General features: G+C 46.0%; 3 protein-coding genes across 3 annotated transcripts; all 3 read left to right on the top strand.

Annotated features, from left to right (window-relative positions):
* Positions 1–4103: 4103 nt before the first annotated feature.
* On the top strand, positions 4104–9133 carry LOC112881459 (vacuolar-sorting receptor 1-like). The gene is made up of 12 exons (XM_025946156.1): positions 4104–4777; positions 5976–6662; positions 6758–6846; positions 6945–7014; positions 7092–7175; positions 7272–7348; positions 7447–7528; positions 7644–7726; positions 7816–7882; positions 8169–8300; positions 8451–8557; positions 8660–9133. Exons 1-12 carry the CDS (start codon positions 4465–4467, stop codon positions 8762–8764), a joined length of 1896 nt encoding a protein of 631 aa, XP_025801941.1. The 5' UTR covers positions 4104–4464; the 3' UTR covers positions 8765–9133.
* Positions 9134–12999: 3866 nt separating this feature from the next.
* LOC112879784 (B3 domain-containing protein Os07g0679700) lies at positions 13000–19763 on the top strand. Its single transcript, XM_025944185.1, has 12 exons — positions 13000–13527; positions 14396–14477; positions 14560–14661; positions 14727–15457; positions 15640–15736; positions 16224–16398; positions 16636–16712; positions 16805–17218; positions 17357–17406; positions 17839–17952; positions 18321–18388; positions 18664–19763. The coding sequence occupies exons 1-12, from the start codon at positions 13388–13390 to the stop codon at positions 19455–19457; spliced, it is 2844 nt and encodes a 947-aa protein (XP_025799970.1). The 5' UTR covers positions 13000–13387; the 3' UTR covers positions 19458–19763.
* Positions 19764–20051: 288 nt separating this feature from the next.
* Positions 20052–25185, top strand: LOC112879785 (transcription factor RF2b-like). Its single transcript, XM_025944186.1, has 4 exons — positions 20052–20806; positions 23213–23345; positions 23997–24081; positions 24385–25185. Exons 1-4 carry the CDS (start codon positions 20295–20297, stop codon positions 24768–24770), a joined length of 1116 nt encoding a protein of 371 aa, XP_025799971.1. The 5' UTR covers positions 20052–20294; the 3' UTR covers positions 24771–25185.
* Positions 25186–25483: the final 298 nt, after the last annotated feature.

Here is a 25483-nt window from a genome sequence, read left to right as displayed (position 1 = left end):
AGCATACATATTGCCGCATGGAAGCAAAGCTCAAATAATACAGTTCATGCACAAGGTATAAATTAATTTCTTTCTGGACCTTGGTTAGTAAGAATACAATTGAGTTGTTGTCATTGGTGGTGACTTGAATTAGACCTTGGTTAGTTTGCACGATTAGTCGACCGCTTAGGAAATTGCAGTCCAACAACTGCAGAAAAGAAGCTCTGCAGGTCAGTGGTTAATTACTCTGTCTACAATAATAGCTAGGCTTTGAGGTCGACCTGGATTGCTGTCACACTGATTTAACTTGGATTTGTTGATCAATTCAACAACGGGTGAAGGCAGCACGTGCATTGATGGACCCTACGACAGATCAGTTCTCTGCTGGATCCATCTCAGTAATCTATGCATGCAGGTCTCGAACGATTAAAAAACAAGTTCATTCTCTAGGTGACAAGCATCAAAGAAAACCAAAGAAAACTTCATGGCGAAGTCCGTGGTCATCTGAAGCTAAGTTCTCCCCAAGTCATTTTGCATCCAATATATTTCTTGCCATGTGAGAACTTTACAACTGTTACTGTAAAAGTATACAGTGCTTTTTCGCTTGGCGTATTCTGCTTATTAAAAGGAGGTGAAGACATCTCCCGGAGCTTTCCACTGAGGACTCTAAAGAGATAAGCTCTATTTTTCGGTTAAAAGTTTCCGAACTCTGAACCTTCTACACATAGTGCACTGCTAAGTACCTCTAGTGTTCACTCTACCTTTTACTTTGTACCCTTTTGAGTGTGTCAGTTTCTTAATTCTAAACTTACCACACTCTCCCAAGTGTGTCAGTTTCTTAATTAAGTTGAAGGCTTGTGCTGCAATAATTGCCATGGACGACTTTACAATCGAGCAATGCTAATCTGCTGCTGTGTCTTTGTTAACGTCCTTTGAGTGAATCCACAAGTTCGGGCTCTGATACTGATGTGCTGTGCTAGTTTTTCCACAAACGACAGGTGCTTTTTAGGTCGATAGTTTTTACGTGCGGATGAAAAGCACCTGCCACGCAAGTAAAATCTCCCTCCAGTCTGAGTGTTGGTAGATTTGATACACCAGTGCAACTCCATCAGAGAACACTGGAAAAGCTAACCGGCGGCGGCATGCATGGCAATAATTCCGAGCTATAGGTGTGGACGCTGCCTTGTTCTTTTCATCTTTTTGGACGTGCACAACTGAGTTCTCTCTCAACTGTGGAGATACCAAGTGGGCCAACTTCCACGTACGTATCTTTCCTTCAGTCGCGTTCACGCTCCCAAGTTGTCATGTCGACGTCACACTGCTCTCAGGGGGGTCTATTTGATTTGAAAACGAAATACAGATAATTCCTGAAACAACCCAGCCGTCTAAGAAAACTACATGTATGACCTGAACTGGTCGATCACTGATCACCTTTTCCCCACAACAAAAATTATCAAAACAGGCCCTTTTGGAGATAAAGATCAGCTGGGCTTGACTGACTCTCCCCGCTTCGGCCCACCTGCATCTCTGGAGGTCCATTTAGGCCCACCCGCAACGGCAAAACTGAACTCCTCTCTTCCTCGTCCCTCACCTCTCACCTGCCGCCGACGACACGCCAAGGGTGAAGCGAGATTAGCGGCGGCGATGGCTCTCCCGGCGTCGAGCTCCGGCCTCCTCCGCTTCCTCTCGCCCCGCAGCCGCCCCCAGTCCACCGACGTCGTCGCTGCCGCCTCATGGGGAGTCTTCGCGGGCACCGCCGGCCTCTACCTCGTCCAGGTCAGGATCGATCGGCCCGCTCGTATCACGGATCCGCCCCCACTTTCAGCATTTTGACCGTAGCTTGGTATTAGGCTCGCATCTGTTGCTTAGTACGTCGATTTGTTTGCTGCGCGGCGTTAGGGTTTGGTTGCTTTGGATCGGATCTGTGATGTTTGTGTGCTCCTTATTATCGGTCTGGATCTGCGGAGGTTAGATCAGCGGCCTGAGGTCTGATCAACGATTGGTCGATCGGTCTATTGTGGTTGTGAGGGAAAGGGGACTTGCTCTCGATAGTGCTTATCGCGTTGTCAGGCTTGCTCTCTGGATCTAGTTAGATGAGCAACCAACGAGTTTGTGATGACCTAGGCTATGAGTTCATCTATGGAATTGCTATGTCAAATGTGTCTTAGGAATCAGAAAATGTTGCAATAAATAAGCTCCGGCAAATGTTGAAGTAGACACACATTAAGTTGGCGCCACATCATTATCAGGCCATCATAATATTTGACCAGGATATAATAGGTGCTAGTTTAGTGAAAAACACAAATTTCTAGTTACCGCTTGGTACTTGGTACAAACTCTAACATAATTCTGACTAATGGTTCGTGCCACTTGAAATTTGAAACACATATGGATATTGTAAATTAATGTTTAGTTAACCTATGCGGTCATCTGGTGGCACCGTTTTGCTTTCATCTGATTCTATCATTTTTCACCCTTGATTCGCACCACTCTTTTTGGTTCTTTCTATAGCCAAGTTACATCTTGTGCCTACGCTCCTTGTGTGCGGAGCTTCTGTAAGTAAGCATCGAGGTGTTATGAACACCTACACTGTATTGTTCATAGGAATACAAAATTTTGGTCGACTCAATTAATTGTAGGAGCATTGTTATTCTTTTTTGAGTTGTCTGTTTGGGCATTCGATGAAGAGTTCATGGTTTACCTCTGATCATTGTACATGATTCCCTGTTCCTATGTTCTGATAGTTTTGGTATTGGTGTCTGCTCAGATGCTAAATCTGTCCACGATTGCCTAAAAGTGTACTGGTAGGTCTCAGTCTCACCAACAGATCATCTGTACTCCTGATAGTTTTGTCTTATGGTTCATAGATCATTTGAGGTTGTAATGACGATAGCAATGGAACCGAATTGTTGTGGTGTTTCCTTTAGCTTATGCCTCAAGCTAGTGCATTGCTCCATTTGGTGTTTTAACTCCATTCCTCTCACCCTACTGGCTGGAAGACCTCGCCTTTATAATGAGCCTTGCAACTAGGAATTTGCAGAGCACATGTGATCTGTTATGTAACTGTTTGAGGTCACTCTATTTGACTCGCTAATTAGAAGATGACTCTGTTATGTTACTTAAAGACAAGCGTTTCCTCCTTTTGGTGATCTAACTCTTCCTCTCACTTGATTCGTTAATAAGAGGATGTGCAGTATTTTGATATATTGTGTTTGGTTATAGGTCTTAGTTTCCTTTATTGATGTCTGTTCTTGTGCCTGTTTTGCTGTGAACTACAGTGCATCTTTCACTGAGATTCTGAAACTTTCTTGGATCTCTTTTGCAGCCATTTGACTGGATTAAGAAAACTTTCTTCGAGAAGCCAGAGCCAGAGGCATGAGCCACCAGGCATAAAAGGCAGCAACAAATACACCACTTTTGTCCCGCATGATTTCTGAGTGAAGTAAACTTGGATAACTCAGCAAATAATATGAGACCCCTCATGTTTCCTTGTTTGATTTTGTTGAGATGTAGGATTTCCTCTTCTGCATGTAATTTTGATGTTTTTCAAAAAATAGTAGTCCAAGATGCATGCTTGCAAACTCGTGGCCTGATATTGTTGCTTGCGCGGGCACTGTGTCTGTGTAAATCGATCCACCAATATCTAGGTGATTGATATTGGATTACGATGTCATTTTCTTGTCATTATCATCCAAAGATCTTTGTCACATAATGGAAGGATAGCAACTTATCTTGCTTTCCGTTTTCATGTCACTATCGGCGTTCATTAACTCCATTACATGTGTACGATATGTGATCGATGTACAGCCATTGTGATGCGGTTGTTCCTGGCTTTTATTCGTTTTGAAGAAATGTTAAAACTGAGGGGTTTTTATTCGGAGATGGTTAATAATATCCCCTTCTTTGTTAGCTTCACGGGGGTAGCTCGATGCTTGACGCTGCTGTTGGCCTGGCCAAGAACAAGACCAGCCCTCCGTGCACGGCGGGCCGTTGACCCAGGGGAGCGCGAATCTCCAAGCGGGGGCAACGTAAGGGCGCCCGGTCCCCGAAACCCCACGCAAGTCGCGTCCTATCATCACCGCCTTTCCCCGCCGCGATCACCGCACCGTCTCGCCGCCCCGCTCCGCTTGCTTCCCCGGATTGGAATCGTTCCAACCCCCACGGCTGCGGCGCCACGTCTCCCCCCTCGCCTCCAGACCCGTCGGTCTCACTGCACCATTCCCTCCCTCCCGATCGCCACTGCTCCATCCCTCCCGGCCTGGTCCGGTCAAAAGCAAACCCCTTAGTGCACGGGGCAGCTTCCTTCGTTGTTGCGCCCGGCTCCCTCCCCTCCCGCAAAAGCCTCGCATCACCTTTTCTTGTCCTGAAGCCACCCAAACCGCACGGAAAGGGTGCGACCCTCATCTGCTCGGTCGCGCAGAACCCATTCGATCGTCTCCCGGCCGGCCTTGGCCTTGTTCATCTCGACTCCTTGGTCGATCGGCAATGGCGACGAGGCTGCGGCCGCCGGCCTGGTGCTGCGCGCTGCTGGCGCTGGCGCTCGTGCTGGGGGACCCGGCAGCGGCGCGGTTCGTCGTCGAGAAGAACAGCCTGCGGGTGACCTCCCCCGCCGCGCTCCGGGGCGTCTACGAGTGCGCCATCGGCAACTTCGGCATGCCGCAGTACGGGGGCACCATGCACGGCGTCGTCGTCTACCCCAAGGCCAACGGAAAGGCCTGCAAGCACTTCGCCGACTTCGACCTCTCCTTCAAGCCCAAGCCCGGCGGCCTGCCCGTCTTCCTGCTCGTCGATCGCGGAGGTCCGGCTCCTTCCGTTCTTTTGAATCTACCTTAAGGAAAGATGTTTTTTTTTCGCATGACACTTTAGAAATGATCGATGGTGATTTCTTTGTTTAATTTATTGCGTGTGCTTTCCCATTTCATTTGTCCTCGCGGGCAACTAGCGACTAAATTAGCGCATCGCACAGGATGAATAATTTAAGATACAGCACTGCACGTGTTAATTAATTTCGTATGCTTCGGAACCTGCAAGTCCTTGTACTTCCTAGGTTACTGTCGATTCGGTCTGAACTCGTGTCCTGTGGGCACACAGATTTTTGTTAGAACGTTAAAAAGATCTTTGTCAGACGATGGGTTTTGAATAGTTTTTCACATTCTGTAGGTGTGGAAATGCATGGGTTTTGAATCCTTTCCTTCCATCCATGTGTCAACTGGTACAGCTTGCATTATTCACAACGGAATCCAGACCCATTCAGGGCACCTAAATCTATCTCTAATCCTTTATGTGAAGAGTTAACTTAATGTGCAAGGATAGGTTTCTCGTCCGGGAAAAAAAATGCAAGGGGTCATTGAAATTTTGGGAAACTAATCTGTTTGGAGAAAGATTTAGGTACACTTTTGGAGTTGTTGTGCTTGTGCCTTGAGTGAGTCGGGAGATCTAATTTGGGGCCTTGCTTTGTTTAGTTGTATGCCACACCTTTGCTTATGTCTCCACAAGATTCTTCTCTTTCTTGCAATAAGAATAGATCGAGTTGTGTCGTCAAACTTTGCAGTCAGTGGTGTTGTATTCATTTCCATTTTTACCACTAAGACTTATTGAAATACTATTTTGGATAGTTTTTCAAAATTGAGATTGTAGATAGATGCAGGAAGATGTAAGCCTGTATATGGGAGCTGAGCTGAACGTACTTCATTGTGTAGTACAGACTATAGAGACATTGTGTTGTCCATTTTGTAGCTTCAAAAAAGAAGGACCTAATCTGAAGATTAAGTTAGAATTCAGACTTCTTGCACAGTAACTTTTCATTATTCATCGTTTCCCACGAAATAACACGAGAAAGCATTATCTATGTCAAATCTTTGTCTCAAACCAGCAAGATGTGGTGGAGAATGCGCGTTAGCGCAACGGCTTACCAGTATCGGGTTGTGCTATGAAAATATACAATCACTACATTTGGATTTTGGGTTTTATAATCTTTTATCTTCTGTGATGTGCAGACTGCTACTTCACAACCAAGGGATGGAATGCACAAAATGCTGGAGCTGCTGCAGTTCTTGTTGCTGACGATAAAGTGGAGCCTTTGATCACAATGGACTCTCCGGAATCTAGTGGTACAGAGCACATGGAGAACATTACTATTCCTTCAGCACTTGTGACAGAGAGATTTGGCGATGACCTTAGGAAAGCGCTGCAAAATGGAGACATGGTTAATGTCCTTCTCGACTGGAGAGAATCCTTGCCCCATCCCGATGAGCGTGTGGAGTATGAATTGTGGACAAACAGCAATGATGAATGTGGTGCTAAATGTGACATGCAAATGAACTTCGTGAGGAGTTTCAGAGGAATAGCTCAAGCCCTTGAGAAAAGGGGCTACACCCAGTTCACCCCTCATTATATTACATGGTATTGTCCAGAAGCTTTTATCCTGAGCAAGCAGTGCAAATCACAGTGTATCAACCATGGGAGATACTGTGCACCAGATCCAGAGCAGGATTTCAGCATTGGATATGACGGCAAAGATGTTGTGCTTCAGAACCTGATTCAAATTTGTGTATTCAAAGTTGCCAATGAAAGTCGCAAGCCGTGGATGTGGTGGGATTATGTGCACGACTTTGCTGTTAGGTGCCCAATGAAGGAGAAGAAATACACTCGTGAATGTGCTAATGATGTTATAAAGTCACTTGGTGGGTCTTGTTAACTTTATCCATAAGAGTTTGTGTGCTGTTACATTGATGGTTGCTTAATTATAAGGAAAATGAAGCATCTGCCGTTTTTACAGGATTGGAATTTGAGAAGGTCAACAAGTGCATTGGAGATCCTGAAGCTGATAAAGAAAATCCAGTCCTTAAAGCAGAACAGGATGCTCAAGTAAGATAAACCATAATACTTCATTACGTATTGATATATATCTATGTATTTTTCATTAGTTTTATAGTTGGCTAACCTTTACACTTTCTATCCTTCAGATTGGTCATGGTTCTCGCGGCGATGTCACTATACTGCCTACCCTTGTCGTTAATAACAGACAATACAGAGGTATGGCTAGTATCGTCATGTACATTTTTCTTATATAGCCCATACGCTTTTTATGAAACTTTTAAACTTACCTTTAGGTAAGCTGGAAAAAAGTTCTGTGCTAAAAGCAGTATGCTCGGGGTTTGAGGAGACAACTGAACCTGATATCTGCTTGCGCGAAGGTTTGTGAACTTTTACCTTTCCGTTAAAGAACTGTCCCTGAAATCCTGGACTTCTAATGCTGCATTCCTTTTTTGTGGGGTGGTTTTCTTTTGTAGATATTGAGACAAATGAATGTTTGGAGCACAATGGAGGTTGCTGGTTAGACAAGGCTACCAATGTTTCTGCGTGCAAGGTACATTTTTACTGGGGAAAATATGCTACTCGTTACCTTATTCAATATTGTTCATGTATGAGTACACATTTCTAATCTATTGAGTTTTATAATTCTAGGATACCTTCCGTGGTCGTGTTTGCGAATGCCCTGTTGTCAATGGCGTAAAGTTTGTTGGTGATGGGTACACCCACTGTGAAGGTATACTCTCACATTTTGTTTCTTCAAGTTCTGTTGGCGCCATCTATTCCATAAAGTCTTATGTTTCGATCTACCTCTTTTTTTCCAATTATGCTAATGGGCTTGCCTTTGGCAGCTTCCGGCCTCGGTAGGTGCCAAATCAACAATGGGGGCTGCTGGAATGAGACTAGGAACGGAAAGACCGTCTCAGCCTGCTCAGTAAGATAACCTCTTCCAGAGATCTTCTAGTTTCCAGTTTTGCTCGTGGCTGCTGTTTGAAACACGAAACTAATTCCGGAACTGTACAGAATGAAGAAGCTAAAGGCTGCAAATGTCCGACAGGTTTCAAGGGTGATGGAGTGAACAGTTGCGAAGGTACTACTTTAGGGGGGGGGGGGGTGGAATTGCCTGGCAACACTGTGGTTTTCCATGTTGACATAATATGCTCATCTGTTGCTATAGTTTTGCATAATTTATATTGCAAGACTGGTTAGCTTTCTTTTTTAAAAAGAATAATAGCTTGCAACTCACTAGACTGGTAGTGCTTGTGCCTATAGAAATTCCTCCAGCAAAGCACAATCAAACACAATGATGGCTCCAAGTTTTCAAGAATTTAAGGTTCTTGATTCCTTATGCAATATCTTTTTGCTTGCATTTGCAGATGTCGATGAATGCAAGGAGAACCTTTTCTGCAAGTGTAAGAATTGCGCTTGTGAGAATACATGGGGAAGCTACGAGTGCAGCTGTGGCGGCAGCAATATGCTGTACATCAGAGAACATGATACTTGTATCAGTGAGTCATCTAGCCTGAAACCTTTTTGGAACTTATGTGGTGCAGTTATCTGCGCATCTGTAGTGTGGACCTCAACACACTCGAAATGGATAGGCAATCTGTTTCCAACAGTAGTAATGTGAAGCTATTTTTTTTGCCTTAATGCTGCAGGCAAACATTCTACCTCGTCAGTGGGCTGGGGCTTCCTATGGGTTATTTTCTTTGGCCTTGCCTTGGCTGGAGCAGGAGCATATGCCGTGTACAAATATAGGCTACGGGTAAAACAACTCCCCAGTCTTTCAGTTTACTACCCCTGCGATCTTTTGTAGAGAAGAGATTGTGAATTCAACGCCTATAACTTCACTATGATGCCACTTCAGAGCTACATGGATTCGGAGATCCGGGCGATCATGGCCCAGTACATGCCCCTGGAGAGCCAAGAAATGCCGAACCAACACCGCCCGGTGGAGCACGCAGACATCTGAAACAGCAAAGCTTATATGAAGGAAGCATAAGGGCTAGCAACATCGCGTCGGTGGTCGTCGTCCACCTCCACAGAGAAGTCGGCTCGGAGCGGCCCTTTGTGTGCAGAATATTGATCGATTCTCCGTATAGCCTGTGATTCTGGAAGGCAGGACACTCTCCCTTTTTCTGTTCCTGAAGATTACAGTTACAGAGCAGATTAGGTTCTCTCACTGCAGTTTAGAATTAATTCATTGCTAGTCACCTCTCTTCTGCATTCCACAGTAAATGTTGCCATTCTGTAAATACTGTCGTTCAGACTTGGGACACATGGACAGTTAGTGTTTTGATCGCCTGAATAAACGGCCCAGAAATAGCACACGAGCCTACTACTACTGTTTCCAAAAGGTATTGCTCCATTTTGTCACCGGTCGGTCCGGGTGAGATTTGCACTTTGGGATCACCGCACCGCATGTCCATGAAGACTACTAGTTGAGAGTGATCTGCGGCCCTGACAGGCTAAACATACAGGCTGGCCAATGTTTGTCTGAAATGATACGCGGGCAGCAGCATGATGCTCGTAATTGGAGGAGCACCCCTCCTGCACTCGATCAGAGCTCAACCAACCCTGCTTTGAGATGTCCTACCAGCGGGCCACGGGCTACTGTGGGCCTCCGCTGGTGATGTTGGCAGGAGCAATGGGCCCACATATAGTGTACTAGGTACGGCATGCCTTTTCCATTTTTTTTTCCCACCAGAGACACGCAACGACACTAGTGGAGCAGAGGCAGTTGTACCTCGTCGCACTGTGCTTTGGTACGTACTACTGGACACGACTGGTCGTAGCTACGGACGTGTCCAATAACCATCATGATCCCATGGAAATATTATATATATCGTCCTAGCTTTTCTTTGGCGGACAGATAAGAGATGTCCACACACACCGCCGTTCGGTTTTGTCCGTTTTACGGGGGTACTTTCCAGATTTCACGCAATCTCCATCGCACCATGCGACGCGATGAGCAAAGGTTGGATTGGATTCCCCAGCATCTATACATCGTCTTCGCAAATCCACATCACGATGTGGATTTGCCAACAACCTCTGGTTAGTGGCGCGCACTCCCCGTGCAACGCACTAGTGTCCTGTGCGTGCGTCGTCGCAAACATCTGGAAACACCATATGCAACATCAATTTTTTTTTAATAATAACATGTTCAGCCATAGTCTGCAACATCAAGAAAGAAATATGGAAAAAAAAAGTTGCTCGCTATCAACTAATTCCTAGAGAAAAAGTTTGAAATAAAAAAGAGCCCATCAGAAAGAGCTTTGCAACATTCATCTGATGGCAACATTCACCGGTTGTAATATTTAAAAACACCAATTGCAATATCCGACCTGCTGCTTTACTCTGTCGGCGACAAAAGCCGGTGCTGGACATCTACCTCCATCGTGGTAGCCAATGGAAGGCCATCCTCCTTGGCAGGCGGCCGAGGATGGTAGGAAAAAGAAGGATCGCCGTGGATTCCACCATTCTTTGATGGACTTGGCGAAGATGGAGGAAGTGGTCGGAATCCTGACTCCTCTGCGATGAGAGGGGGAGAGAGAGTAGCAGAGGAAGGAGATAGTGTAGGTCGCAGCTATGCAGTGCAGCTGCTGTCTGCTTACAGGAGCTCCAGCTACTTGAGAGAAATAGATATGGAGTTTAAAATGGAAGGAGAGAGAAGCCATCAGAGTGGGAGACCACGATGGCGAGAGACGGGGACAAAAATAACCGAGAAGGAGGACATGAGGCGATTTACTCACAGGAAATTTCGGGTACTTGGGTTGACTGTGCTGGGCAAAAGTAAAATGCGTCCGATCCTGTGGACTCGCATCGGACGGCCGGTCTGAGTGCTTCTAGTGTTCCGCAAGTTAGGGCCCGTTTGGCCGGGCTTCCCTAGCTCCGGTTCCACTGTGCTAATGTAGTAAGGCAGAGCCGGAGGAGCTACTTTTTCTGGCTTCTCCATCTCCTCCTTTCTAGTTTATTTTTTTATCTCGATTTTTGTTCCAACGTTTGCTACAGTAATCTACAGTGGTCGACACTGTGCATGTTAGTAGGAGCCAGAGCTGGCCGAAGCCAGCCAAATAGGCTGTTAGTTCCTTCGAGGATGGGGAATTCGCGATATACTTGACCTAAAATATAGTCGTAGCATGTAATGTTGCCTTGAGGCTTCAGACAATCCGGAGTACTAATGAACAGCTCAGGTGATGCCACAGACTATACAAAATGTTATGATGCACTTGCACTAGAGCGGAGCTACGGTTGACAGTTTGATCCTGTCACTGTAGCGACGACTAGGCTTTGCCCGTTTGATGTGCAGACAAGTGGACCCGGCCTGTCACAGTACATCACGGTCACAGCTCGAAAACAGGAGCGCAGCCCGTGCGGTAACAACGAGCCCCAACGACCGAGCTGCATGCCACGGCGCCCAATCATCGGCCTCCGTCTCTGCTGCTTCATTCTCCTACACGTACACGCCCTCCCACGGGCCACGGCCACGGAGACACAGGGTGTGTTCGTTTCCGGTTACCCTAGAGGGATCACATCAAAGAGAATCTTATCATTTAGAAGTATTAAATAAAGTCTAATTACAAAACTAATTGCAGAACCCTAATGCTAATTGGCGAGACGAATCTAATGAGGTATATTAGTCCATGATTAGCGAATAATTATTGTAGCATCACTGTGGCAAATTATGGATTAATTAGGCTCATTAAATTTGTCTCGCGAATTAGCACACAGCTGTGCAAAAAATTTATAAACAAATTTTATTTAATAATTCTAAATAGCAAAATTCTCTTTGATGTGATGGGTATAAAGTTCAGAGGTGGAAACGAACGCGCCTGCTGGCTAGCACGTGCTCCTGTAAAAAAGTAATCATCTTGCCTGGCTTCAACGCCGTCATCATTCCTCCCGGTCCCGGCCCGTCCACTCCACTCCACTCCACTCCTCTCGCCGTGTCCCGTCGCTTCCAGGCGGGGCCGGAGACCCGTGCGCCCCGAGCCGTCACTGTCCGCGACCGAGACCCATGGTCGTGGCCGTCTGCCCCGCGGCTACGAGAGCTGCTACTCCTCGCAAGTCGCACCTGCCTCCACTCCACCTGCGGCGATCGGCTTTCTACCGAGACCCGACGGCGACCGCTCCGGCCTCCTGCGGGGGCCCTGGCGGTCCGCGGGAGTGGCGGATCGCGCGCGTGGCGTGACGGCAGCCGTGTCGTAGGGGAGGAGCAGCTTCACGCCGAGGCTTCCGCGACGTGAAAGGAGGCCCCCGGTTGCGGTGTCCACGTCGTCGCCGACGAGCGCGCCGTGGCGAGCCACACCCACCCCCGCGCCGACGGCGACACCTCAAGTCACCCGGTCGTGGCCTCACGGGCTCCACCCAGCAGAGCCAGCCTCAGCCTTCTGTTCTTCCTATGCTCGTTTCGCTCCTTACGAGGTGGGTCAGTGGGTGGGTGAGGTGTGTGTATGTTGGAGCCTGGAGCGCCAGCGCGGCCCATCTCCTGTGAAGCCTGAAGGCGACGTTACGACAGTAGGAGACGCTGCCTGGGTCCTGGGAGCAGAGCCCGGCGGATCGGACGGCTCCGATGGCGCCGGCGCGGGCATTCAAGGCCTGCCGCGCCTGGCAGGTGGCCAGATTCGGCGTCTGCGTCTGCGTCCAGGCTCCAGGGATTGTGCTGCCGCAAATTTTCTTCGTATGTCTATTTTAAATGAATGGAACCGGAGAGCCGCCGATTATATTAGAAAAAGATGAAAGTTTAGATCGGGCAATAGGTAATAATCTAACACCAAACCTCTCAACAGAATTTCTTTTTGCCACCTACGAACTGTAGCATAGTACTTGGTACTACCACCTTTTTGAATGAATGATACCATGACGATGGTACAGGCCCGGCAGACAGCAAAGGAGCACGCGCTGCGGGCTGCATCTGCACGGCCGGCCACCTGCTGCATCTGCAGTCTAGGCAGGCAGGGGTGGGAGCAATGCACTCACTACATGCTCATCCATCGACCTATCGCAGCAGGCCGCCAGCGCAGCAAGAAATACAAAAAGGAGCAGAGCATGTCATGTCGTGCGTGCATGCTTGGTTGCAGCCCCCGGCCCAAAGAAAAAGGCCCCAACACAACACTTTGCTCCCCTGCCAATATTTTATTTTACACTACTGCTGAAGAAATAGAAGAAAACAAATGCCCCACCTGCAACTGCAACTCCCCTGCGAGTGCGCGAGCGAGCACTACCATTCTTTAACAACAAACAACTAGGCACAGGCAGGCAGCCGAGGAGGAGGATGGGTTGCCGTTACTGTTAGTTTACTACTACCACCGCGGCGGCGGCGAGGCTTCGTCCCCCATCCGGCCATCCATCCATCCCCCTCGAATCCCATTCCGTCCCTTGTCTTCCCCGCACCCGCCGCATGCACCAATCGCCAGCACTCGTCTGCCTGCCTGCGTTCGTTGCCCCCTCCACATCCACCGGAAAGCTACGCCTCCCCAACCGCCTCTCTCAGCTCTCGGCCTCTCTCTCTGGGCGGCGATGCGCTCAGGCCTCAGGTGAGGTTTGATCGGACATCGGAGGAGTGAGACTGGTGGGGGAGGCTCGCCCGCCGCCCATGGCTATGGCGGCGGCGGCGGTCGCCAAGAGGTGCATGAACCCGGCCTGCGGCGCGCCCGCCACGGGAGGCGGAGGGGACTGGAGGAAGGGCTGGCCGCTGCGATCCGGCGGCTTCGCCCTGCTCTGCGACAAGTGCGGGTACGGCCTCCTCATCCTCCTCTCTGTCCCCTCTGCTTGTCCTCCTACCTATCCACCGCCCCCGGCTTCCCGACTTCCGAATGGGGAGGATGCTTCATGCCTTCTCTCCGCGTTTCGATGCTTTGCGACTTTGTTCCCCCTTTTTCTATTTTTCCCCTATAAAAAAGGTGATGATGGTTTTAACTCAAGCTTTTAACCTCCTCTTAAAAAGTGCGGCGATTTGTGGATTCTTCCTCCTAGTGACCAGTGGATTCCCTAACCAAACCCAACGAATAAGCTGATTTATGCGGAAACCTTGACGAGGTGGAGTGGGTGGAAACTTCACAAAGTTGCCGTTGACTCTTTGCCTCGGCTACTGCTTGGGTGCGCGGTAAAATTCAGATAAACGGATTTCTTTTTCGTACCAGTTGTTGATTCACGAGGCGAGAGCTCACAATCTCAATTAGGAAGTTCGTCAGTGTTCAGCTGCTCATAGCTCAGCGGTTCGTCACTGAAAACAAGAAGTACACTGACATGGGCATCGGTCACTGTGGAATTGCCCCCAATGGGTTCTGGCTGGATTGATGTCAGGGATGACCTGTACTTCTGTTTGTAGAAGCGACTAGTATTTGCCTGGCCACTTTTGTGCTATGTGATTGGATCAAAACTGCTGTTTGGTACCAAAAGTTTTAGCTTTTAACTATGAATTGGTTTTGCGCGTGAGGCGGTCATATTTGATTATGGGAACTGCATGCCTACCTAGTTGAGTGATAAGAATTCAGTTTGCCGTTTTTGCTTGATTGATCCTTTTTCTCAGGAAAGCTTTACTGTTTAATTCCGTAGATCGGCCCGCTTCTAATTTATGTTGCGTGGTTTCTGCTGTACATAGGTTGGCATATGAGCAGTTTATATTTTGTGATATATTTCACCAAAAGGAATCGGGATGGAGAGACTGCTCATTTTGTGGGAAGGTGAGGAGCTGACACAAGTTGCAACAGTATTTTGCGCTGAGTTGCATTGCAACAGTATTCTGATGAAACTTTACTATTTCAGCGTCTCCATTGTGGATGTGTTGCTTCTAAAAACTCTTATGATCTACTTGATAGTGGAGGAGTTCAATGTGTCACTTGCATGAAAAATTCAGCAGCTCAGTCTGTAAGTAACCTTTTTTCGCATTATCCACCTCCCTTTTCCAAATAATCTGATTGTACTTTTTACAGGCCTCTGGTCAAGTGGTTCCAAAGTTTTTTCAATGTCAAAATAATCTGCGCATTTTCGGTAAAAGTGACGAGCTATTGTCTGGTAGAAAATTTGAACAATCACCCTCCCTTGTGTTGGATTCCAGAAATGATGATCTTTCTATTGTAAATAAGAGCAACCACCCATTCATGGTGAAAAGCATAGAGGTTGGGCAAAGCAGTAGCATCTTGAGGCAAAAAGAGATAGAGAATGGTTCAAGGCAGATTAAATGGGAACAGCCAACCCTTAGCATTGGGGACATGGGAAAGCCTTTCTTAACTAGGTCTCAGAGCGCATTAGAGTCGCCTCAATGTACTCGAAGAGATGACAATAAGGATCCAACTACAGATAGCACAACAAGTGAGTCTATTTCAGAGGCATGTCTCAGCATGAGCTTGGGTATTTCTAATAATGGCAGCAAGATGGAGGCTACTTCAACAGTGGAAAGACCTATACTATCACCAACGACAGCCATTGCTGAAGGAAGAGAACTTACCACTGCACTATCTCCCTTTCAGCATGCACAAAGGGCTCGGCATTTCCTGACCAGACCGCCAAGGATTGGTGAAGGTTCTGTTTTTGATCCAACTAGAGATATTTTTCCACATCTTCGTGTTGCTAGACCACCCGCCGAGGGAAGGGGCCGCAATCAATTACTTCCACGGTATTGGCCAAGAATAACAGACCAAGAGCTGCAACAGATATCTGGAGAGTATCCTTGATAAATCTACCACCTTCCTGGTGACATTGATCATTGATATTTAGTTACTTCCTGGAGAATGCCCCGAATATTTGTTAGGCTGATAAACCTGTATAATATTCTGCACAATATCTCCTTTTTTTGCCATGGATGATAGTTTCCTTTTTACTTCCTTGACTATAATCTGTGCGAAGTTCAAATTCCACAATTGTTCCGTTGTTCGAGAAGGTCCTGAGTGCGAGTGATGCAGGCCGCATAGGGCGCCTTGTTCTTCCAAAAGCCTGTGCTGAGGTAAGTCTAACATCCCCTTGCCTTCCTTTTATTAATTTATGAATGGTTTTAGCTTATGTTCCAAAAGTTGTTTGGAAAGGAACATTCAAAGCACGACTTTCCTCCTGTCCAGGTTTTACAGAAACAAATATGATAGTATTGTGGGTCTATAGGGTATATATATATATATATATTTTATCCATGTACGAGAAACCATATAGGTAAGGGACCTTAGTTCTGTATATTGTATATACATTAACGTGGAGAGATTGATCTATGTAATGCCTAGCACTATCATATCTATGTAGAACTGCCATGATGTTGCTTGAGTTCATGTAGTACATGTCCACAGATACTCTTGTAGTCTTGTGTAAATAATTAAATCAAATCCTTTTCATTGTTATGATCTACTGCGTCTGTTCACAAAATACTGCTAATGCAGGCTGGACCGTCTTTTTCTTCCCCATTGTTGCTGTATCATCCTGGGTTAACAAGGTGCTTTGTGTAGGCATATTTCCCCCCAATTTCGCAACCGGAAGGTCGCCCCTTGACAATTCAAGATGCAAGAGGAAAAGAATGGCATTTTCAGTTTAGGTTTTGGCCAAATAATAACAGCCGAATGTATGTCTTGGAGGGCGTTACACCATGCATACAGTCCTTGCAATTACAAGCTGGCGATACAGGTAATTAGGAACTCATTTCTTTGGACACATTCATAAGCGTCGTCACTATTTGAGTACGTATTTTACTTTTTTCTTGGTTGAAGTCCAATTTTTTAGAATATGTATGTCGTGTATAGCTTCTTATTATTTCTTGCATCGTTTCCATGCTATAGTAAATTATGCCATCTATTCCATGATCTCTGGATGTTGTTTTACTGGAAAAGTTTTTTTAATTACTTAATGGTTATTTTTTTGCAGTGACCTTTAGTCGGATAGAACCTGGAGGGAAACTTGTTATGGGCTTCCGGAAGGCAACAAATACTGTCAGTCTGCCAGTAAGTCAGATAATCTGTCATTACTGCAGGTGCTTGTTTTTCATCTGCTTTCTCATGTTTTACTTTGACGTTTGTATATTACTTATACACAGGACTCACAGATCTCAGCTATTGCAAATGGTTCCCTTCTCAGTGAGACACTCTTTTCTAGTGCAAATGACAACTTAGGAGTAGTAAGTGGTTATCCCGGATTTCTTCAGTCAATAAAGGGGGCTGCAGATCTCCATCCAAGCTCTCTATATGATCATCACGTGAACTCAGCTGATGGGGATGTTAGTTGGCTTAAGGCAGATAAATTCGGCAGCAGGCCAGACGAGGGGTCTTTGCAGTTTTTACAAAAACGAAGTCGCAATATTGGTTCCAAAAGCAGGAGGTTCTTAATGGATGCTGAAGATGCCATGGAACTAAAGCTTACATGGGAGGAGGCTCAAGAGTTGTTGCGTCCTGCTCCCAGTGCAAAATCAACTATTGTGATGATTGAGGACTATGAATTTGAAGAGTATGATGTAAGTTTGCTATCATTTCATTGTTTTTGTTCCGGGTTATGGAGCATCCTCTCTGGCTGGTACAAAAGGCACATCATTGTTCACGGCAAAGTACTTGGATTATCTTCAATCTAATCTAACTGTAGTACATACATGCAGGAACCCCCTGTCTTTGCAAAGAGATCAATTTTCACCATCCGTGCAACAGGGTAAGTAAATCATTGGACAAAAGACAGCATAATTAATTTTTGTTTACTGAGTGATTCTGAATGGATGGGTTGGCTTTTTCATAACACATTTTAGAGACCTTTCCCCTAACATAAAAAAATCTGAAATTACTTATGTGTTAAGATCTTCTGCCTCATAATCTCAGTGAGTGAGTTCCAGGGCGATGTCTTTACTAGCTATTGAAGATATTGGGACTGGATTTTGTACCTTCCATGAAAAAGACTTACCAGAATACTTTAAGAGGTAGAAATGAAAAAGAAAAATAATTGAAAAAGTGATGACATTCAACCAGCAATTGCATTAATTGTGGGATCTTACCATGTTGAGGATCGGTTCACTAAATGGATGCCAGTGCATATTATTGTCATCAGTTTGCCGGATTTGTCAATTTCTTTTTCATTTTATATTTTTAGGGAACAAGATCAATGGATTCAGTGTGACGATTGCTCGAAATGGCGCCGGTTGCCTCTTACTGTTATTATTGCTTCAAAGTGGACGTGTGCTGACAACTCATGGGACCCAAAGAGGTAATGCTACATTGTGTTCTCTGTTGATACCTCAATCTTTTGGCTAATCTTGAAATTCTGAAACCCTGGTACATTGGTGTGAAACAATGCATTGTATGTGGTCTTCATCTGTTCTGTGCGATTTCATGTTTTTGGTTATGGAGACTTATCCATAGTCTTGGACTCTTGGTGGATCAAGAATTTCGGTTATATCCTCGATTTGTTAGATTTATCCATTTACTTTGAAAGATGGACTTTTCTCTCTTGTATCTCTTTCAGTAAGTCTATTTTAAAAAATTGTTTGCATTAGGCCATTTTTTCTGTGATACCATCCTTTGCCAATGTCTTTATTCTCATTTTCTATAATACTTCAAATTCAACTATTTCAGTTGCTCCTGTTCTGCGCCTGAAGAATTGACCCCAAAAGAGTTGCAAAGTGTTCTGCAGCAGTATGAAGGTATGATCTACCTTTTACTTTTTGACCTTGATAACGGACTTTTAAGATGCCAAGGATATGCCATGTAAGGACATTGGGATAGCTCACTCGACCTTGTTAAAAATGGGTGCATTATATATAAATTTTACCATATAACAGTTGATTGGTTGAGTAATGAAGAAGCAAGGCACAAATATGTCAAATTTATCACTACTATGCAGAGAGCTCATGCTGCATCTTTTGCTATTGCAACATAACAATAGAACGCAGTATCAGCAAGTTACCTGTTACTGCAGAAATGAGGAGGGGAAAGGGCAGCTACGGTCTGAAGCTGAATGTGGCCGAAATGGATGCATCCAACCTTGATGCCTTGGCCGCTGCTGCGGTGTTCGGTGATGTCGGGAACCAAGGTACAGCTTCAGTCGCGACAACCACAAAGCACCCCCGGCACCGCCCGGGCTGCACATGCATCGTGTGCATTCAGCCACCCAGCGGCAAGGGCCCGAAGCACAACCCTTCGTGCACCTGCAACGTCTGCATGACCGTCAGGCGTCGGTTCAAGACGTTGATGATGAGGAAGAAGCAACGGCAGTCGGAGCGAGAGGAGGCTGAGGCGAGCAAGAAGATTGCCTGGGTGAACAGAGACGAGCCCGAGGGGAGCAACCTGTCGAGATCCCCGCAGACGCTGGACACCACTCGAGACAGCAGTGATGTGACCATGTTCGACAAGGCGGCCGACATGAACAAGGGGCACATCGACCTCAATTTCCACCCTGCCGTCCGGGACGATCATCAGGGACAGCACGGCACGCAGCAGCCCCGGCCGGTGGCAGTGAGCATGATGGGCCTGATGGAAGTTGCGAGCCGGCCCCTGGACAACTACATGAAGCAGAACGGCCTGACGAGCCTGGGCGGGGAGCAAGGGGGCGGTAGCTCCAGCACCGCCACGGTCCCGCCAGCTCCGGTGGAGAGCGAGGAGCGGACCTCCAACGAGGTCCGCGTCGCGTCAGTGGAGAGGGAGCGGGAACCTGCTGACGCCATGGCCGTCGACCAGCAGGAGAAGGCTGCCGACGATGCTGCTGCTACCTGACTGACAGCGTGCGTGCGTGCGTTGGTGCGTGATTGATGGTGGTGTCAGCGTGTGTTGACGTGCATGTCTTATCGGCTCCACTTGGTTTTTTCAGGAACAGCTGGTGAGTTTTGTTGTGAAAGATTAAATTACTGTAGGATTCCATCGTGTTGCTTCTCCTGGAGTAACTTACGTGTACGTATGAGGCTGTGCAACCGCAGATTGTAAGTTGTAAAAGTCTGTGACCGAGATGCTCGGTGTTGTACCTAATAACGCTTAAACCTTTGGATCCCTTTAATAACTCACACATACCTGATTTGTACTGTACATCCTATATATTTAGTTCCCTTTATTCATTTTGAAAGTACAAATAAGTCTTGCACTGCCCAGGGAATTTTGCATCCTCTTGAGAAGAGTTTTACTACGAGAAGAAAAATTCATGGGACATATCAGGTGCTTGAGGCCCTGCTACAATAAAGAAAAAGTCCTAGAACAATTAACAGTTTTCTTAAAGAAAGAAGTCCTAGAACAATTAACAGTTCTGAAAGAAAGGCCTACATGCAAGTACGCGCACATTGCGCCAAAGGTTACCCAGCCCATGTAGTTATGGGCCTTCTTTCAAGGTCAGCTTATTTCCTACGGCCCAATACATGCACGGCCCATCATTCCGGCGCGTGGGGGCGATCACATGCTCCTGTGTGATGAGGGGGGCCCACCCCAGCTCCTTCGTTCCCAGATCCCGCACTCCACTCTCTCTCAGAACCCAACACGCCACTGTCTAGCTAGCCAAGCCAAGCACAACTAGTACGCGCAGGCGCAGCCGACCAGAGACAGCAGCAGACAGACCTGCCCGGCGCAATGGCGATGCCGCCCAAGCCCGGCGACCCGCCGCAGCGCTCGCCGGGGCGGAGCCCCAACCTCAACCTGCCCTGCCCGCTCCCGCCCGTACCGGGCGGGGCGCCTCCGCCGCCGCGGCCAGGCGGCGGCCTGCCCGCGCCGCGCGTGGGCCACCACCGCCGCGCCAGATCTGAGGTGGCCTTCCGCTTCCCGGACGACCTGGGCGCCGGCGGGGGCGGCGGCTTCGACGAGATCGGCTCCGAGGACGACCTCTTCTCCACCTTCATGGACATGGACAAGATCGCCGGCGCCGACCGCGACCGCGCCGCCGAGACCTCCTCGCCGCCGCGCCCCGCCAAGCACCGCCACAGCGCCTCCTTCGACGGCTTCGGAATGGGGCCCGCCGCCGGCGGGACGGGGGCCCCGCAGGACGGCGCCGGAGGGGTCTTCGGCGAGGTCATGGAGGCCAAGAAGGCCATGTCCTCCGAGCAGCTCGCCGAGCTCGCCGCCATCGACCCCAAGCGCGCCAAAAGGTGACGCCTTTTCTTCCATTTCCTACATCCTCGCATTCGGAGGCTACTAGCTACGACTCCAGTTGGTAGTTGGTTGGTAGGTAGGATTGCAGATGAGATGGCTCTTACTTTTTGTGATCTACTGATGGATTGGGGTTTAAGGACTTGTAAATTGTGAATCGATTGGAAGAAAAGAAGCATTGCCACTTGTGGGCCTTGCCGATAGTTGGGACTTGTGGTCTGCATCATGGATAGTGAAAGACAGCTTAGGGCAGCTCCAGTGTGTGGAGAAAGCAAACCGTGGCTGAAAAAAATCACCGACCTTCAAACAAGAGTTGAACCGAGCCGATTAAAAAATTCAGCGAAACACATCTCCTCTGCAAATGCGTACAGGAGAGCCAAGCGGCCGGGCAACGGGATTGGTGGGCAGATAAATACGCAGGTCCCACGAATCGATGCTGGAGCTATCGAATCAAAGTTTGGTTCGTCTGCCGTGGCTGCATCGGTCGGATTGAGGACTGGAGCTGCCCTTATAGGATAGGGCTGCAGTAAGCTGAGTAACTGAATCGGATATAACTATGTTACCATTGTCGCTTACCCAGGTTTCTTTCCAAGTGAAAGCAAGCACCCATAAGAGTATTGAAATGCCATTTTTTGCTTTGTTGGCTAGCGCTTGGTCTGTAAAGGTACCTCGTGTCGTTTAGTCTTAAATAGGCAGAAGGTGGAGGTCAAGAGAGGCGGGATATAACTGATTTGAATTGATTTTATGGCATTTTCTCTCTACTGGACACACCGTAGGTCCTCCAATGTCACTTTTTGTTTGGTTGGTTAGTGTCTTGGTCCACAAAGCTGCTTCGGTAGTTTATTCTTAAATAAACAGATGGTGGAGGTCAAAAGGAAGCGGGATACAACATTGATTTTCTTTACAACCTTCTTTCCACACTGAACTTCATGTTATTTTAAGGTCCTCCAAACATGTTAAAGAAATTAGTGTGGCGTACTTGTAAATTGGTATCAGTTTCCCTCTTTGGTGTATATTAATTTACATCGGTGATGGTTAGATATTGCTTCTCAAATTTGCACTAGGGCCAAGCTATAGGATTCCTATATTTATGATATAGTGTTTTACTTGTGATGATTCGTGCAATTGTTTACCATGTTTGCTCTCCACGCTGACTTTGGTAATATTTATCAATGGTACACTTCTGTATTGGTAATCCTTGATACAAGGAAGATATCATAAGACAATTGTTCTCGCATAAACGTTGTTAGTATCAATGTATTTTATTAGGTATATTGCTATCTCAGCCCTGAAGGCTATTTTATGTTGTTAGCTGTTGAATAAATTCTTAAATTAGAGAGAGGTGGGAAATGGTGGAAAATTGTTACTTATTAAATAAGAACACAGTTTGTTATGGTGTTGCTCCCTGCTGGTGAGGTATTTCTATTATTTCATGTTTCATGCCTAAGACCCTCCGAGATGTTAAATGAAGTTGGGGTGAATTTGCTATGTCTTATATAATTTTTAAAAAATCATGAGCTTAATTGTTCTCCTGTTTCAGTTAACTACATTGCACATTAGTATTTCCCCAAAACTTTGCTACAAGGAAGCTTTGTAATATCTGGATTTATAATTTAGGGTTACACTTGTGGTGGCTGGTGCAATTGCCCCTGGTTGCAGCCATGCATTGATTTCATAATGTTTCCTCAATGATATGCTTATGTAATGTCAGGTGATTTTAATTGTAATAGTGCTAAATAACAATGATAACATAGATATCCATTTGCATTATGAAACATCATCAAATGACAGCTACTTTAGCTTAAATCACTAGGTACACCTCAGCTGCTAACATTTGCAGCCAAACTTCAATTGAGTTTTGATTGAATTTCTTTTCAGCATGTGTGCCTTTAAACTTGTTGAAGTTATTACGTTTTTATTGGAATTTACTAATGTTTGGCTTGCTGCTGTGGAACAACCATCTTTTGGTTCATTTCCTAGAGCTGCAGTTGCTCTGAATTTTTTTTTTTGTGCAGTTTTACCTTGAAATTTAGAATTACAGGCAGAAGAATGTGCAAGGAGAAGATTCTGTTAAGTAACTGGAGCGTAGGCCGACTGATTTTTGTATTCATACAAATCACAGTCGAATTAGCAAGTTAACTTTCATCTGTCCACGTCAATGGTTTGAACATAAATTACCTTACCATATTAGTCTGTCTGAGTCCACTAGTTGAACTTTATTAATTATTATGTTCTGACCTAAATCATCCTAATATTTTTTTTCACTGCATCATCTGCCCAAGTCAACTGCCCAAGTCAACTGTTTGAACTTTATTATTTTACCCAAATCATCTTAACCAGCTTGCTGTATTAGCTGCCTGTATTTCAAGAGTGTCTATTGAGTTCCTGAGCTTGGTTTGGTGCAGAATCATAGCAAACAGACAATCTGCAGCTCGGTCAAAGGAAAGAAAGGCTCGATATATAACAGAATTAGAACGGAAGGTTCAAACTCTTCAGACAGAGGCTACTACTCTTTCAGCACAGCTGACGCTATTCCAGGTACGTTGCATTCTTCTGTTTGTCTCATGCACTGTCGTACTGTGTTCACTTCATTTGTTTTCAGTGTATAATGACATTTTATTTTTATCTGTACTGTGCAACCAGCTACACACCATAGTCCATACTTGTAACCTGTATGAGCCAAATTCCAATTGCTTTACAAATCACCAGTCAGAATAAGATTTTCCTTGAACTGATGCACATGCCTGAGAACTCTAATACATGGTAGGATAATTTATGTGGTTATGGTGTGTGTTGAGTAATGACACATGCAGTGATAAGGGAAAAATATTAGTTGGGGTTGTTTTATATGGTTTTCTCAAGCATTGAAGATTTGAGTGATGATACTCAGTATGTGACAGTAAAAAATTTTGAGTATCTGTTGACCAGCACTGTGATTTTGGCAACTATACTATCCCCATTGATCCCGTTCTTTTTTTTTATGAAAGATTGACCCATTCTTGTTCAATAGGCACCTTGTTACTTGGTTAATCTTATGCTGCAACTTTAAATTTTGATTCAGTATTTTTCCAGTATATTTTACTGGACTGTTTCTGTTCTCTGAATCTCAGAGCAGGACTAGCAATTTATTATGTCCATTTCTTTTGTATTAAATTTCTTGATATCACACTATTGTGTTTTACTGGGCAGAGAGACACAACTGGACTTTCTGCGGAAAATGCAGAGCTCAAGATAAGGTTGCAGGCCATGGAGCAGCAGGCTCAATTGCGTGATGGTGAGTCTTTAACTTTTTCACAATAACTTCGTGTGGGAGGGTGTCTCATTGTTGCAGCCTAGCTTCATATTAGGCAGATCAGATAACTTAGCAAAGGGATAGAAGTTCTTTTTGTTAAGCGTTCTAGTGCGGACCATAGACTTTGCAAAAACAGAAGCATTGTTTCAGAAGCTATACCATTTCATGTCATTTCACAAATGGTTAGCTGGATAGCGCTTGAACAATCTGTAAAAATCTGCAACCATTGCAGTGATTCTGAGATGACTTTGTGTTATTTACTGACGGAAATACATACCTTTGCAGCTCTAAACGACGCACTGAAGCAGGAAGTTGAGAGGCTTAAGATAGCAACGGGTGAGATGTCGAAGTCCAACGAACCATATAATATGGGAATGCAGCATGTCACGTACAGCCCTTCATTCTTCCAGCTCTCAGAGCAACATGCAGTTCAACACCACGGAAATATTCAGCTGCCGCCTCATTTCCAACAGCCTCCTCCCAATGTCCCGAGCCACCAAATGCTGTCCCACCCCAATTCCCTCTCGGATATGATGCAGCAAGATTCTCTTGGGCGGCTCCAGGGGCTAGACATTGGCAAAGGTTCAGTGGCTGTGAAGTCAGAGGCAGAGGTTGTGGTGAAGTCGGAGGGCAGCTCTATATCTGCAGGTGAAAGCAATAGCACCTTCTAGTTATACTATACATCGGCCTTCCAACATGCCTTCGTTTCATTTAGAGTTCTTTTGTTCATAGTCTGACATCCTTGAACTGCTTCCTCCTTTGCGGTAGGCTTATTTTTTATTCAATTTGTTATATCTAGTTAACATTGTTCGGTTGTGAATTGATGTTGTCGGGGTGGCTGATTCTGTAGAAACATTGATATGTTTGTTTTGGGTTCATCTTCTGTGTGTTATGGTTGTTTCAAGTTAGGGGGACAGGGGGTTGAGTGGGCACCGAGTGATTGGATTTGCAGATTTTCTTTTTCTCCAGCTGTTTTTAGCTTTGTTGTAGACCTAACAATCATGGGTTACACTTTTGAGAATGTGTACATTTCGTGTTGCTATGCTAATTTTTAGTGATATCTTTTGATGACGATTACGTGTGAAATGTGTGTTGTTTCAGCAGTAGCTGAAGAGAAATGTCTTGCACACATTTTAGCTAGCGAATACTAAATGTAAATGAGAAATGCACAACAAAAGGCAAGTTTAGAATCGAAAGAGAGCACTCAAAGATTCTTTTCGCTCCCTTATTTTGCACTACCACTTGCCAAAATTTCTGTAACCTCTTTGGCAGCACGTGGAGGTTTGGCCAAGCGCTGGCAAAGAGAGGAGCTAGGTTTGCAGAGTACATGAATGCTAGCCGGATTCGCGAAGAAATGGCTCAAGACAGATTGAGGTCCCGTTTG

This window comes from Panicum hallii, chromosome 2 (assembly GCF_002211085.1).
Source record: "Panicum hallii strain FIL2 chromosome 2, PHallii_v3.1, whole genome shotgun sequence".
NCBI lineage: Eukaryota > Viridiplantae > Streptophyta > Magnoliopsida > Poales > Poaceae > Panicum > Panicum hallii.
This window is presented reverse-complemented; position numbering and strand designations above follow the sequence as displayed.